Source organism: Prenolepis imparis, unplaced genomic scaffold (assembly GCF_030444845.1).
Source record: "Prenolepis imparis isolate NDT839.2.m4 unplaced genomic scaffold, iyPreImpa1.0 SCAF_10, whole genome shotgun sequence".
NCBI classification, from domain to species: domain Eukaryota; kingdom Metazoa; phylum Arthropoda; class Insecta; order Hymenoptera; family Formicidae; genus Prenolepis; species Prenolepis imparis.
This window is the reverse complement of record NW_028141168.1, coordinates 4,349,642-4,363,012: the sequence shown is the minus strand read 5'-3', so window position 1 is coordinate 4,363,012 and position 13,371 is coordinate 4,349,642. Positions and strand designations below refer to the sequence as shown.

Below are 13,371 nucleotides of genomic sequence, written 5' to 3'. Positions count from 1 at the left end.
GATAACAAATCTTATTCAACCTACGTCCGAGTTTAACACTCAAATTTGAATGTTAATCATCAAAATTGAGTTTATTTTTTAATTAATTTCCGACCTACACTTATCATTGAAGGTTAAATCCACAACTTGCATCAAACCTTAATATCGCAGTGCTCAATATATGCACCAAAATTTAATGTTAATACTCAATTTTAATGACAGAAACTCAACCTACGCCCAAATTTGAGCGTTAAAACTCAAATTTGAATATTAATCATCAAAATTGCGAGTATATATATTTTTCAATTAATTTCCAACCTACACTTATAATTGAAGGTTAAATCCACAACTTGAATCAAATCTTAATTAATGCTCCATGTATATCTAAATTTAAGTGTTAAAGTGTATTCAATTTTGATGACGAATACTCATCCCTACGCCCAATTCACATTTATTGAGTGTGTTAATTATATTAAAGTTGGGTGTATTTTTCATAATTAAATAAATAAGGTATTACATAAAAATAATAGTAGAATATAATTTTAAACCGTATATATATATATATATATATATATATCAACAAAAAAAAATATGTATATAATATATATATTATATATATATATTTTTTTGTTGATACTAAGTGAAAAACACTCCTAAACGTGCACAAGTGTGCGTATATATAGTGTGTGTGTGTGCGCGCGCACACCACGTGTAAGCTATTTTTCTACTAGAGACGGAAGAACACATCTGTTGAACACGCTACGCAGGAAACGTCTTGTTAAAGTACTTAGCTGCAGCTTCCATTCGTAAGGCAGCTGTGAATGCCGTTGGGAGGAGAATCCCCACCAAGACCAAGGAGATGAAAGTTTCTGCTGTATAATCAATAGCAGTTTTGCAGTTCTCGCAGTCGCGTGTATATGTAGCTCAAGGTCGAGCAAAACGTTGCGCGTACTATGAGCTGCTGTATTATATATCTTAATATATTATTTGATAGTGTTTTATAAAATAATCATATAATCTGTTATATTAATAATTATATTTTATATATATATATAATATATATATAATTATTATTATTATTTAATAGTGTTTTTAAGAATCACATGATCTGTCTCCACGTTTAAGAATCGCTGTGCCGAACTGTCGTGATAATAAATAACGTACGAAAACATTGTTCGGAATTTTTGAACTTATTAATTTAGATATTGGTTCTACAATCTTCCGATACAATGTAAATAATCAGTTCGTGTTAAGTTCTAAATAAAGCAATGATTCATGTACAATACAAACATATATATTTGTCAAAGGAGAAATGATAAGCGTAAGTATATAGATACACACGTTAGCAGTATGAAGAACGCGGCTATCATAATCGTAATATTATTTCATTAATTTTATTAAACCCAATTGAAATTATATAAAAAATATCCAGAGATATGCAAAATGAGTATCCAAACCCATTTGAAATAGAAAATGTAAAATTGGAACTTTAACTCTATTTGAAAATGTAAAATGCAAAATTAGAATTTTAATTCCATTTGAAAATGTAAAATGCAAAATGCTTTTTAAATATCCCTAAAATAGGAAATGAGAAATAGGCATTTTTAAAATGGTTTTTTAAAATAAACTTTTTTTAAAATATATTTATATACATTTTTATATTTATTTATATTTACTCTTATTTTTTATTATTTATATTTCTCTGTTATTTCTTATACTTAAATTCTTTTAATATAAAGTTGAATTACAAAGATTGAATTAATAATTACATAAATATTTACATATGAGATTACAACAAATGTTTTCCTATATTGTTTACAGACATTCAGTTATTCTTTTAAAATGACATTTTTTGATTGCAATGCTCAAGTGAAACGTGCTTTCAGAAAAACCAGTTTTTTAAAGATGAGGAAGTTCTTCATTTTCCTTCTCTGCAAGGTTTCATAATTTGGAACTAACTAGAATGAAGACGCGATATAATATCAGTGGCATTGCGTTGTACATATCAATATCGATTAATTTTTAGTTTGTAAGAAAAATGCATTTGAAATCGAAATTAAATGGAAATGTAAAATAATTTTTAAAACAATTTTTAATACAAATACAAAATAAGCACATTTTCCATTTCAAATAATGCATATCTCTGCAAATATCACGTGTAATACAAGAATGGAATATACAGGATGTCCCAAAATTACCATCTGTTAATGAGAGATTCCTGAGAAGTTATTTGGAGACGATTTTTTCTCAGCGAAAATGTCGAGATACCAATTTTCGAGTTATAAGTTATAAGCAATTGAAAATAGGGGTTTTTTTCGCAAACTAAACGAAAATAAAATATTAACAAAACTACATTTTTTAATTAATTTCAGATAGAGTTTACTTTCATATAATTTTAATTTAATAAGGCTTACAATTAGTTATAAAGATACATATGATGGCAAAAAATGATGACCTTTCTCTCGACATTTTTGCTGAGGAAAAATCGTTTTCAAATAACTTTAGGAATCTCTCATTAATACGGTAAGTCTGGGACACCTTACGTATTGAAAATTTGATTTATTTCGCAGTAACGTCAAAATGAGAAATAAATTCAGCTTATATCTACTTGTTAAGAAGTCAATATACTACAAGTAGAGCTAAAACAATGAATAGCTTCTTACAAATGAAACGAAAGGCAAATTAGCCGATTCACAAGTATCGCAATAATTATATTTAAATTATTATACTATTATTAGAATGGCGGTGACGGAAAATAACGTAGAGTTTATACGAAAAGCATTTTTTAAATTAACCGAAAATTATATCCAACACGGGGCCACGATAAACGATTTGAAATCAATCACGCTGACAATAATCGATGCGAGAAGTACCAAGAATAATAGGAACTCCTTCATGTACTCGAAGAGAATATTGGCGATGTTATTATTCGTGCTCTTTCTGTACGGTATATTTAACGGACACTTTAACACGAATGTAATGAAGAAGTTTCGTGAGATCCGATGTTTGCTGCCGAATAATTATCTCGTATGGGAATTCACGAGATCGATATCGAATTGCGATTACTGCCGCGACATCGAGGCGCCGTTAATTTTGTTGAACCTGACCAAGGAGGAGTTTCGTCGCTCTTACTCCTATTCGTCCCGGCCTATGATAGTAAAAAATGCGGCCCGCGATTGGCCGGCGCGCGACAAGTACAATTTGGAATTCTTTCGGAATTTGTACGAGGGCGTCGAGGGCGCGTACGAATCGCTGGAGGAGGAATGTCAGTTTCTGCGCTTCAAGAGCGACTTCGCGAATCTGCGCGAAGTATTCGCGATGAGCGAGGCGCGATACGCGTACAGGGAAGGCGAGGAGCCCTGGTACGTCGGCTGGAAGAACTGTCACCCTCGGATCTTGGATGCCATGAAGCGGTTTTACAGCGCGCCGCATTTCTTGCCGGACGACGCGGAAATTCCAAACAGCAACTATATTTTCATAGGCTACGAGGACGGTGCCGTGATGCACGTGAGTTTTTTTTATCCGAAGAGAGGGAGGGAGGAAGAGCGAAACGTGAATTCTTAAAAGTGCATCATACGTATTATTGCTTTTATATATAAATATAGAGAGATGAGAGATCAAGTTCAATATCTTAGAATATATATATCATCGCTATCATAAAGGTCGTATGTAACATTTTTATATTTTTTTTTAAATAAGAGAATGTGACGTTCATTTATTTACAATTTTGTTAAGAATAATGAATAAAAGCAATATCGCAATAACCTAGTTTCAACCAAAAATAAAAACTATTTTGGTCAAAATAAAAGTGACGCGCATTTCTATTGTATATAAAATGGTATCCCATTTTAATCGATCACTCCCAAAAACTTTTTTATTTTTGATTGTACAACAAAATGTTTCAAATAAAAGTTGTTTGATTTAAAGGGGGGCAGAAGATAGCGCTGATTTTTTTCTAAAGAGCGCTTTTCAAGGTCATTGTTTGTTTTAAATGGAACCACTATATTTTTTTTTATAATTGATTTCGCGCAATTTTTGGCATAAAAAGTTATAATGGTGAAATGGCCAAAAAATAAATAATTTACGAGATATTTCATAAGCAAAGGTACGAAGGTCAAGGTCATTTAAGTGTCATTTAAAGATTAACCAAGGTTTTTGAAATTAATTGTTTTTATATAAATCGAATCCTCACAATATTCAGCATAAAAAGAGCAGAATGACTATAAAAATGAATAGTTTACGAGATAATACTTCGTACTTTAATTTAACGGATAATTTTAGATAAACTAAATATTTCGTAAAAAATGTTTATTTTTTTGATGACCTCACCTTAATATTTTTACGCACAAAATAATGAGAGAAATCAATTAGTATAAAGAAACAGTTGTTGGTGGTGTTTTTAAGAAAATGTAATTTGCAACCAGCAGGTCATCGTTCATAAAGTTCGTACCTTTACTTATGAGGAAAAGAATGAAGTTAAGGCTCCTGGGTGCTCACCGCGGCCATATTGGAATCGTGACGTCAGAGGCGAGAAATAACACGTTGAGATTTCTTAGATGCCATTTCTAAATAAAAACATATTTGCATAAAATAACACTTAAGATCTCTTTAATACACTTCTAAAAAACGCCGAAAACTATTCTTTTCCCTTGACAGTCAATCAACAACCGTAAAATGATCGAGATATCAGACTTTGACATATGCGGAATGACTGCGCATGTGCAAAGACCAGACTGACTGGGCCTCATATAATATTACATTTTACAGCTATTGATTGATTATAAAGGGAAAAGGATAGTTTCCGGCGTTTTTTAGAAGTGTATTAAAGAGATCTTAAGTGTTATTTTATGCAAATATGTTTTTATTTAGAAATGGCATCTAAAAATTTTTAGCGTGTGTTTTCTCGCCTCTGACGTCACGATTCCGACATGGTCGGCAAGGTACCAGGAGCCTTAAAACTGTGCACATTTTTATAAGTCTTTTTCTATGAATCCTGCAGTCACACATTTTCCCAGCGATACAAGATCTGTCGAATACAATCATTGTAAAAATTGTCTTTTAAAAAAAATATTAAAATTTTATTAAAAATTTATAAAATTTATAAAAATTAATTTTATATGAGAGTCCGAATCTATATCTTGTCCAGGTTTGAGTCTACTTGTAATTTGTTTTCGAAAAGTAATTAGAAAGTTTGAAACTATGCAAATAAATTCAAACTTAATTGTAAGATATACTTAATCCCGTTGTTACTTATATTTTCAATTTTTTTTTTAGCTGGATTATATATCAAGACTTATGTGGCAAGCTCAGGTAATAGGTAGTAAAACATGGAGTGTAGCTCCGACACCGGAATGTGACAGCGAATGCGCATCTTTTAAATTCACCGTCGACACGGCGGACATTATATTATTGGATACGAGGATTTGGTATCACAGTACTCGCGTTGAAAACGGAAATCTTAGTCTGACAATTACTTCCGAGTATGGATAGACTTGGAGGAAGCAGTTTTATACGCCTATTTTTCTCAGATTGTATATTTACATATGTAACATACAAATTGCTTAGATAGGACTCTAGGCAGTTATTTTTTTAAAATTATTTTTGCAAATATCCTTGAGATTAAATACGATATATTATAAATATCACATCTTTTTGGTAGCATTTCATTATTTAATACTGTAATTATTGTCATTTGAATAAATAAAATAATATTGTTAAAGAGAAAAATATAAATTTGAACGCATTTTAAATGATTAGCTATTCAAAAATAATAATATAATTTTATAAGCTACCTCTTGTAAATAAAATCAGCTCTCCCTTTCTTTTTCTCTCTTTATAGGAGAAGTAATTTTGTAAAAATATTTCAGAGATCGATATCGATTTTTTATATTCGATTACATTTTGCAGTGTCATGTTATCAATATTATGCATTTTTGTAATTTTTAATAAAGATTTGAAAAAGAGATATACATGTGTTCATAGTAAATTCACAATTATACAAATAGTTTACATATTTACATGCGTGTAAACATTTATTCTGTAATTATATATAGATTCGCGTGAAACATAATAATACAATAGTTTTTTCAAAGAATAACATGTACATAAGAAATTATTGTAAATACTCGCGTTAATATATGGTAGTATTATTGCAAATATTTTACAGTAATACTTATGCTTTAATCTGTGCTTTAATATTGCATGGCGCTATAACGACAAAAAAACGATAGCATCTTTAGCCTTGAATCTACGCGTTTCGCTTCAAGAATTGCTGTATAAAACGAACGTAGTGAATATATGTTTGTTATATTAAATGCGCAACAACATACAATTTTGCAGTATTCGCCTAAGGTGGAATGCATATCGAGATTACACTATATAATTCATTTAAGCAACGTATATATATTCACTGATACTTCTTAGCATAAGCCGGTGGACTCTCCTGAAATAAAGAAAAAAATTTATTATATACGCCGATATTGAAAGATTTTATACTTTTTTTGTAATAGTATGTATATGTCAAATCTTCATAATCTAGAAAAATAAAAATATTCTTTATATTATATATTATGACATTGTATATAAATTTTCGATAAAATAATCTCTCGCAATATATAAAGACAAAAATATAGTAGAATAAGATGAGAAAAATTTTTCTTTGTGTATTAAAGGAACAGAGCAAAAATAATTTATGTGTGTTCTAAAAAAAATAATTTTTATGCATAAGTCGCGTTTAAAAAAATTATAACTTTTGAAATTTTACTACAAATATATCTCATATATCTGAAAAAATATAATGCTTACATAATATTCTGGTGGTGGAACGTAAGCGCATTGAGGTCTATTAGGATCGTAATATGCGCTCTGTGCAGCTTCAGCGGCCTTTGCATCTGATGAATAAAACAAAAGATAATGTCGAATAATGAACTTGAATATAAAGTAATAATATATTACATCTTGTTAGGGCCGGTTTCACCATCTCTGATTAACTCAATCGGTCGATTAAACTATATCCTTGTCTCTTTTTAAGAACGTAGCTGAAAAGAGACAAAGATATAGTTTAATCGGTCGATTGAGTTAATCGGAGATGGTGAAACCGGCCCTTATCGCATTAAATTTCAATGACAGTTTTTTGCGGAATTAAAAAGCAATTTTTTTTCTTAACAGAAATGCCCGTAATATCAGTTTTTAAAAGACTATAAGAAAAGTAGATAGCTTTTTGCAAATATGGAAATAAGTTTGAATGTATAAATAGATATTAATAACAAGTATATTTATTTTAATGATTCTATAAATTGTTATACAGATTTTTTAATATAAAAATTGGAAAAATGGCAACGAGTGATTATCATTTAACAATTATCATTAAAAAAAAAATTGAAAATCAAATGTCATTAAAATTTGGTGCAATGGTGATAAGTTATTTCGCATAATCCGTATAATTTTAGCATTATTATTAATATATTAAAATTATAATTATTATTAATATATTAATATATATATTAAAAAATATTAATAAAATACATACAAACATTATTTCTATTTGATGCATTGAATTTACTTTTTTCTGGCATGATTTTAAATATTGTTGGAAGTTTTAGATGCTGTCTTTTCCTACGGTTGTTTATCAAAAATTAATATAGCTAATTTAGAAAAATATATTCATTTATTAAAAATCATAACAATGTATCATATAATAATATAACATTTATAATGGCAAATTCTGACTAAAGAACTTTTAAATTTTTGTTCACCACTATTTTTTATTTAATACATTTATCAGATTAGATGTAAATTGTTTACTTTATCAATTTAACAAAAACTTTTGTCTATGCACTAATTTGTGTATAAAAAAATATATGGAAAGTTCACAATGTATCATAGTAAGAAGTAACTTCTTGAGACACACAAACTCTACTATATCTATCTGTTCAAGTCATTTCATATCAACTCACAACTATGAGATAATAACTGAGCAAAGTGAAAGCTAATCCTATTTCAGATCAAGCAAGGACGAATTTTGCAATCGCGTTGCTTAATATTCAAAACTTTTAAGTTTACGAGATTACCGCATTAATTTATTTTAGCTGTCTTATACAGGGTGCCCAGAATGTTTGGGACTAAATTCGTGTGCAGATAGAGTGAAATAAACTGAGTCGAAAAGTTCTCTACCATTTTGCAATTTTCGTAATAGTTAACGAATTATTAATTATTAAAAATCGCCGTATTAGCCCGGCCTATTAGGCGCGCGAGGAGTTGTTTATTACAAGCAGCAATGTTTATTACAAAAATTACAAGCCTTAGCAACCTCGATCACTGGGCAGCCGCATCTTGCCGCGCGCTTGCATTTGATAGTAGGCCGGGCTAATACGGCGATTTTTAATAATTAATAATTCGTTAACTATTGCAAAAATTGCAAAATGGTAGAGGACTTTTCGACTCAATTTATTTCGCTCTACCTGCACACGAATTTAGTCCCAAACATTCTGGGACACTCTGTATATTCTTTTTTATATATATTTTTTATTATCATTTTGAAATAAAGAGAAGTTTTATATTGATAGGTTTGAATAAAAACAGCAAATTATCTTTAATTAATTTATCATATTTAATATTATATATATTATATAAGTTACTTTTTATATATCATCATATATATAATTGTATATATATATATATAAAATTTTATATATAATTATATATATATTATATATATAATTATAATAAATATATATAAATAATAAGTATATATGTTATATATACGTTAATAATACGTCTAATATAACTATAATCTCGTGAAATTAACAGATACAAATATAATTATTATATTCAATGGAATTGCAAAAGATGTACAAGCTAATATATTTTTAAAAAATCTGTACTTTGCAAACAAATATATTGTTCTCGAAGAATATCTAATGTATTCTTTCTTCCGAATGTTATTGCGCATTCGTACACAAATAATATTCGGAACACACAAATAAATCGTAACGATTTTAGAATCTCCGAGATAGAACATTTATAATATATATTAATTTATATATATATATCGATATTCTCTTCATAAAACTCTCATAAATTTCAACGAGAAGCACATCATTTACAGATATACACTTTGTTATACAATTCGTTAGTATTGAGGCGGGTATGGATAATGTCCCGGCTGTTGATAAGCTCCAGGTTGTGCATAGCTGCTTTGCGGATACGCCGAGTACGGTGGTGGGTTAGGTGAATAACCGCTATAAGGCGGTTGTCCGTAACCACCGGGATACGCACCTGCTTGAGACATCGGCTGGCCGTTGTAATTCGGATTAGCCCATCCGGGAGCTCCTGGCTGTCCCGCTACTGTACCACCAGCCATCCCTTGATGCGGCGGTCCGCTCGCATATCCATATCCCGACTGTATACCGGGATACGGTGGCGGACTATCCGTCATAAAGACCGTATTTCCTGGAAAAAAATGAGCAGTTTAACAAATATAAGTATTATATGGTGAACTACTTAATACAAATGCCATTTCGACATAGTCATGAAGAAATATAAATATATATTCACATGTGAATAACGAAGAACACAAGATTCATTCTGTACAAAATTCATTAATAATGCAAAATTTAAAAATTTTTGCTCTTAACATCGTAATATGAGATCAAGCACATTTAAACAATATATATAAAAAATATATTTTAAATATATAAGAAGAATTTCCATTGAGAACAAGCACTTTGATTTTGTATACCAAGTGCATTATATATGTATAAATGTGAATACCTAAATATCTTTTATGCTTGCAAGTGTAAAAATAAAACTTGTCAGGAAAAAATTTAAATACTTCATAAAATAAGATTTGTTTATTCATTTTTTTTTATATTAGTTGACTATCAAACCTCGTTATATATTATAAAAATCTATTATTGTCTATGTTTTATAACATGCAAAAATCTATCATTGTCTATGTTTTGTCTATGTTTTATAACATGCAAAAATCTATTATTGTCTATGTTTTATTTATAACATGCATAGTAATTAAAATTCAGAGTATTAATAAAAAATTACTCAACTATTTTGAAAAATCAAGTAAAATTTGACTATTAAAAAAAATAGTACTATGACTACTGTAAGATATATTTAAGATAATGTTAAATATTTCTTTTATTTTAATAGCGAATAAATATTGGAAACTGAACGCTTCTCGATATTAGACCTGGTGGAACCTCGGGAAATACGTTGGTCGGAGGCATCCATCCATAATATCCAGTTGGTGGGGGTTGATAAGCTGCAGGCTGCGCTGGATACCAATCGGATAATGGAGGTGTATATGGTGGCGGCGCGTCATTGGCAGGGTTATTACGTTGAGCTAAAAGTCACATAAAACATATTTTTTATAAGAACTAAATTGATAAATTCTTCTTATCAGTATACTTGATAATATTGATCCTATTGTTATCTGATATGCAAAGAATACATACGGATGTCTTTTATACATATACAATACAAAATTGAAATATATAATTATACACAGTACAAAATTGAAATATATAGAGCTTAATTTCATTACATATTGTTAATATGTAGAAAATATATTTTGCATTTATTTTTATATCTTACCCATTGATGCAGCTCTCAGCAAAGCTTGGGCAAATTCCACCGCTCCTCCGCTCTTGAATCGTAACTTAAATTTGCATTCTCCGATCCAGTTACCATTTGGCTGGGCACGGCACTTGCCCCCTATGTAATTTGCGCCAAAGACTGGCTGCTCCAGTCCAACTTCGCTCAATGTGACAAAGGGGAAGCTGAATGACTGCATCTTATCTTTTTGATCCTTAGAGTTGAAAATCATTCTGTGCGTCGTCAAGTATAATCTGCCTTGTTTCTTCCCAATGAATTCTGCCTGCTCCTGTCCGTGAAACTCCATAGTAACATTGTCACAGAAGAGTATGATGCTGAAAGTAATTATATACATTAAAAATCAGCAATAAAAATTTTTGTACTGTAATTTTGTACTGATGAGATTAGCATAAGCATGATTTGTAAAGTATAAAATAAATGTATATATGTATGAGTAAGATATAAAATATAAATATATTATATATATAACATAAATATATTTATGAAATATAAATTATAAATATAAATGTAAATTATAAATTATAAATATAAAAATTATATAAAAAGAATATATGTATAGCGCTTAAATGATCTAAATTATAATGATTGTCTTATTAGACTGATTCTCCGATAAAATCGACAAGGACGTTGGCAATAATTGCTGCTGAAGATTATATGCGGTATTGCGTATTGCAAAAGAACATCATATCTAGAGAATCTCCGAGAGAAATAATTCTGCAATAAATCCTATAAATTGTAAAATGCGACTCACCCTTCGCCAGCATGGAGAAGAACTCCACCGTTGGTATGTGCCGTGTTCAACGACATTGTTTTTTTACGTCAAACGTACAACGTACGAGGGATAATAAACTTTTCTACCAGTGTCGTCAAGTTCTTTTAAGCCCGATGTCCACGATGCTAGAACTCGGTCCAAGTTCTCGGACCGAGAAGTTTGTAGCCAATAAAATTGCCGCTTTTCCGTAAAAGCTGCAAATTAATTGGCTACAAACGTCTCGGTCCGAGAACTTGGACCGAGTTCTAGCATCGTGGACATCGGGCTTTAGGAACTGTTAAAGAACAGTCAAAGGCTGCGTTCGGAAACGTCCCGAGTGCATTCCCTCTCTTTCTATATCACTACTCTCTCAGTGATATAGAAAGAGAGGGAATGCACTCGGGTGACGTTTCCGAACGCAGCCATAGGGTGCGTTTCGTTTCTCGCATGATGCGCATAGGAGCGCACGAGATCGTTCCGTTTCAGTCCATGCGCAGTTCATGCGCGCATGGGAACGGTCTCTCACCACAACGCCGCGCCATGTCGCGCCGCGCATGAAGGCAATAGCACACACTTTCCGTAACCTTAAGGGGATCCTAGTCGGATCCTAAAGTTAATTCTGTCGGTACGGCAGAACCAACTTTATTATTTTGGGATATCTTTTTATTGACTATACAGATCAATAAATCCTTTTCCAGGATTAAAGTACTTATAAAAACGGACCGCGTTAGCTATAATTCCATATATAAATCATATAAAAATCAAAAATTACAGTTTTGTTATCGGCTTCTTTCATGTCAGCTCGTAACAATACTTATTTAATAAAAATAGTTCTGCAGTTTATCTGTGCATAAAATATAGTATACGCGATAGGGTTAACATGAAGAAATTTTGGTAAACAATAAAAAGTGAGATTGCAAGTCTAATAAAAAAGTTATATATTAAAAACATTTTCACGCATATGTGTGTATATGCGTATACGTGCATATGTTTGGATATGTGTGGTGCTAACCTATCGAAGTTCGACCATCCGACTAGGATCCCCTTAAGGGGATGCTGGAGTGACGGCCGAACTCCGATAGGTTAGCACCACACATATCCAAACATATACACGTATACACATATACACACGATAGGTTAGCACCACACATATCCAAACATATGCACGTATACGCATATACACACACATATGCGTGAAAATGTTTTTAATATATAACTTTTTTGTTAGACTTGCAATCTCACTTTTTATTGTTTACTAATATTTCTTCATGTTAACCCTATCGCGTATACTATATTTTATGCACAGATAAACTGCAGAACTATTTTTATTAAATAAGTATTGTTACGAGCTGACATGAAAGAAGCCGATAACAAAACTGTAATTTTTGATTTTTATATGATTTATATATGGAATTATAGCTAACGCGGTCCGTTTTTATAAGTACTTTAATCGTGGAAAAGGATTTATTGATCTGTATAGTCAATAAAAAGATATCCCAAAAAAATATTCGCATTCGGTCGGTAAAAACATACCTCCGGCATCCCCTTAAACATAACCGTAACAGGATTTGACCAATCGCGTTGCTTGATTCATTTGACATGCAACCAATGTCAAATGAATCAAGCAACGCGATTGGTCAAATCCTTATGTTACGGTTATGTTTACGGTTACGGAAAGTGTGTGCTATAGCCTTGAGAGCGCACGAGCTGCCTCAGCTCCCGAGGTGGTGTAGTCCATGCGTGGTTCATGCGCGAGAGTTATTTAGGCGGGAAGGAGACTGTCTGTAAAGGGTCTGTTCCGTTTCTCTATGCGCAGTAAGAGTGATGGGAAAAAGGGAACGAGCCAATGCGCTCATGCGATGCGCTGCGTTTTATGTAGTTCATGCGTGAAAAGGAACGCATCCAAAGCGAATTAGAGAGAAAGAAGAAACGAGAATATTCGGATTGACCTTAGAACATATATAAATGGAATGGGAATGCCTATTGTTCTCGACAGAAAAACATGTCCCAAG

General features: G+C 31.2%; 2 protein-coding genes across 5 annotated transcripts; one reads left to right on the top strand and one right to left on the bottom strand.

Annotated features, from left to right (window-relative positions):
- The first annotated feature begins 859 nt into the window (after positions 1 to 859).
- Positions 860 to 5,688, top strand: LOC145941632 (uncharacterized). Of its 2 annotated transcripts, XM_083047816.1 has the most exons (4): positions 876 to 942; positions 1,067 to 1,300; positions 2,550 to 3,486; positions 5,254 to 5,688. In XM_083047816.1, exons 3-4 carry the CDS (start codon positions 2,719 to 2,721, stop codon positions 5,467 to 5,469), a joined length of 984 nt encoding a protein of 327 aa, XP_082903942.1. In that variant the 5' UTR covers positions 876 to 942; positions 1,067 to 1,300; positions 2,550 to 2,718; the 3' UTR covers positions 5,470 to 5,688. The 2 variants fall into 2 exon arrangements, with proteins under 2 accessions (XP_082903941.1, XP_082903942.1); XM_083047815.1 differs by having other exon boundaries at positions 860 to 1,300; positions 2,718 to 3,486.
- Positions 5,689 to 5,840: 152 nt separating this feature from the next.
- Positions 5,841 to 11,531, bottom strand: Wbp2 (WW domain binding protein 2). Of its 3 annotated transcripts, XM_083047818.1 has the most exons (6): positions 11,360 to 11,529; positions 10,588 to 10,922; positions 10,184 to 10,336; positions 9,256 to 9,429; positions 6,784 to 6,869; positions 5,841 to 6,421 (listed from the first exon to the last, which is right to left on the bottom strand). In XM_083047818.1, exons 1-6 carry the CDS (start codon positions 11,413 to 11,415, stop codon positions 6,386 to 6,388), a joined length of 840 nt encoding a protein of 279 aa, XP_082903944.1. In that variant the 5' UTR covers positions 11,416 to 11,529; the 3' UTR covers positions 5,841 to 6,385. The 3 variants fall into 3 exon arrangements, with proteins under 3 accessions (XP_082903944.1, XP_082903945.1, XP_082903943.1); XM_083047819.1 differs by lacking the exons at positions 5,841 to 6,421; positions 6,784 to 6,869 and adding an exon at positions 6,939 to 7,016; XM_083047817.1 differs by lacking the exons at positions 5,841 to 6,421; positions 6,784 to 6,869 and having other exon boundaries at positions 8,757 to 9,429; positions 11,360 to 11,531.
- Between the last annotated feature and the right edge of the window lie 1,840 nt (positions 11,532 to 13,371).

Excerpts from the sequence above, each read along its gene's own strand:
- LOC145941632 (XM_083047815.1), top strand. The coding sequence starts at position 2,719 with ATGGCGGTGACGGAAAATAACGTAGAGTTTATACGAAAAGCATTTTTT. Across the intron at positions 3,487-5,253 it reads AGGACGGTGCCGTGATGCAC|CTGGATTATATATCAAGACT; the intron begins GTGAGTTTTTTT and ends TTTTTTTTTTAG.
- Wbp2 (XM_083047817.1), bottom strand. The coding sequence starts at position 11,415 with ATGTCGTTGAACACGGCACATACCAACGGTGGAGTTCTTCTCCATGCT. Across the intron at positions 10,923-11,359 it reads CTTCTCCATGCTGGCGAAGG|CATCATACTCTTCTGTGACA; the intron begins GTGAGTCGCATT and ends AATTACTTTCAG. Across the intron at positions 10,337-10,587 it reads GCTGAGAGCTGCATCAATGG|CTCAACGTAATAACCCTGCC; the intron begins GTAAGATATAAA and ends TGTGACTTTTAG.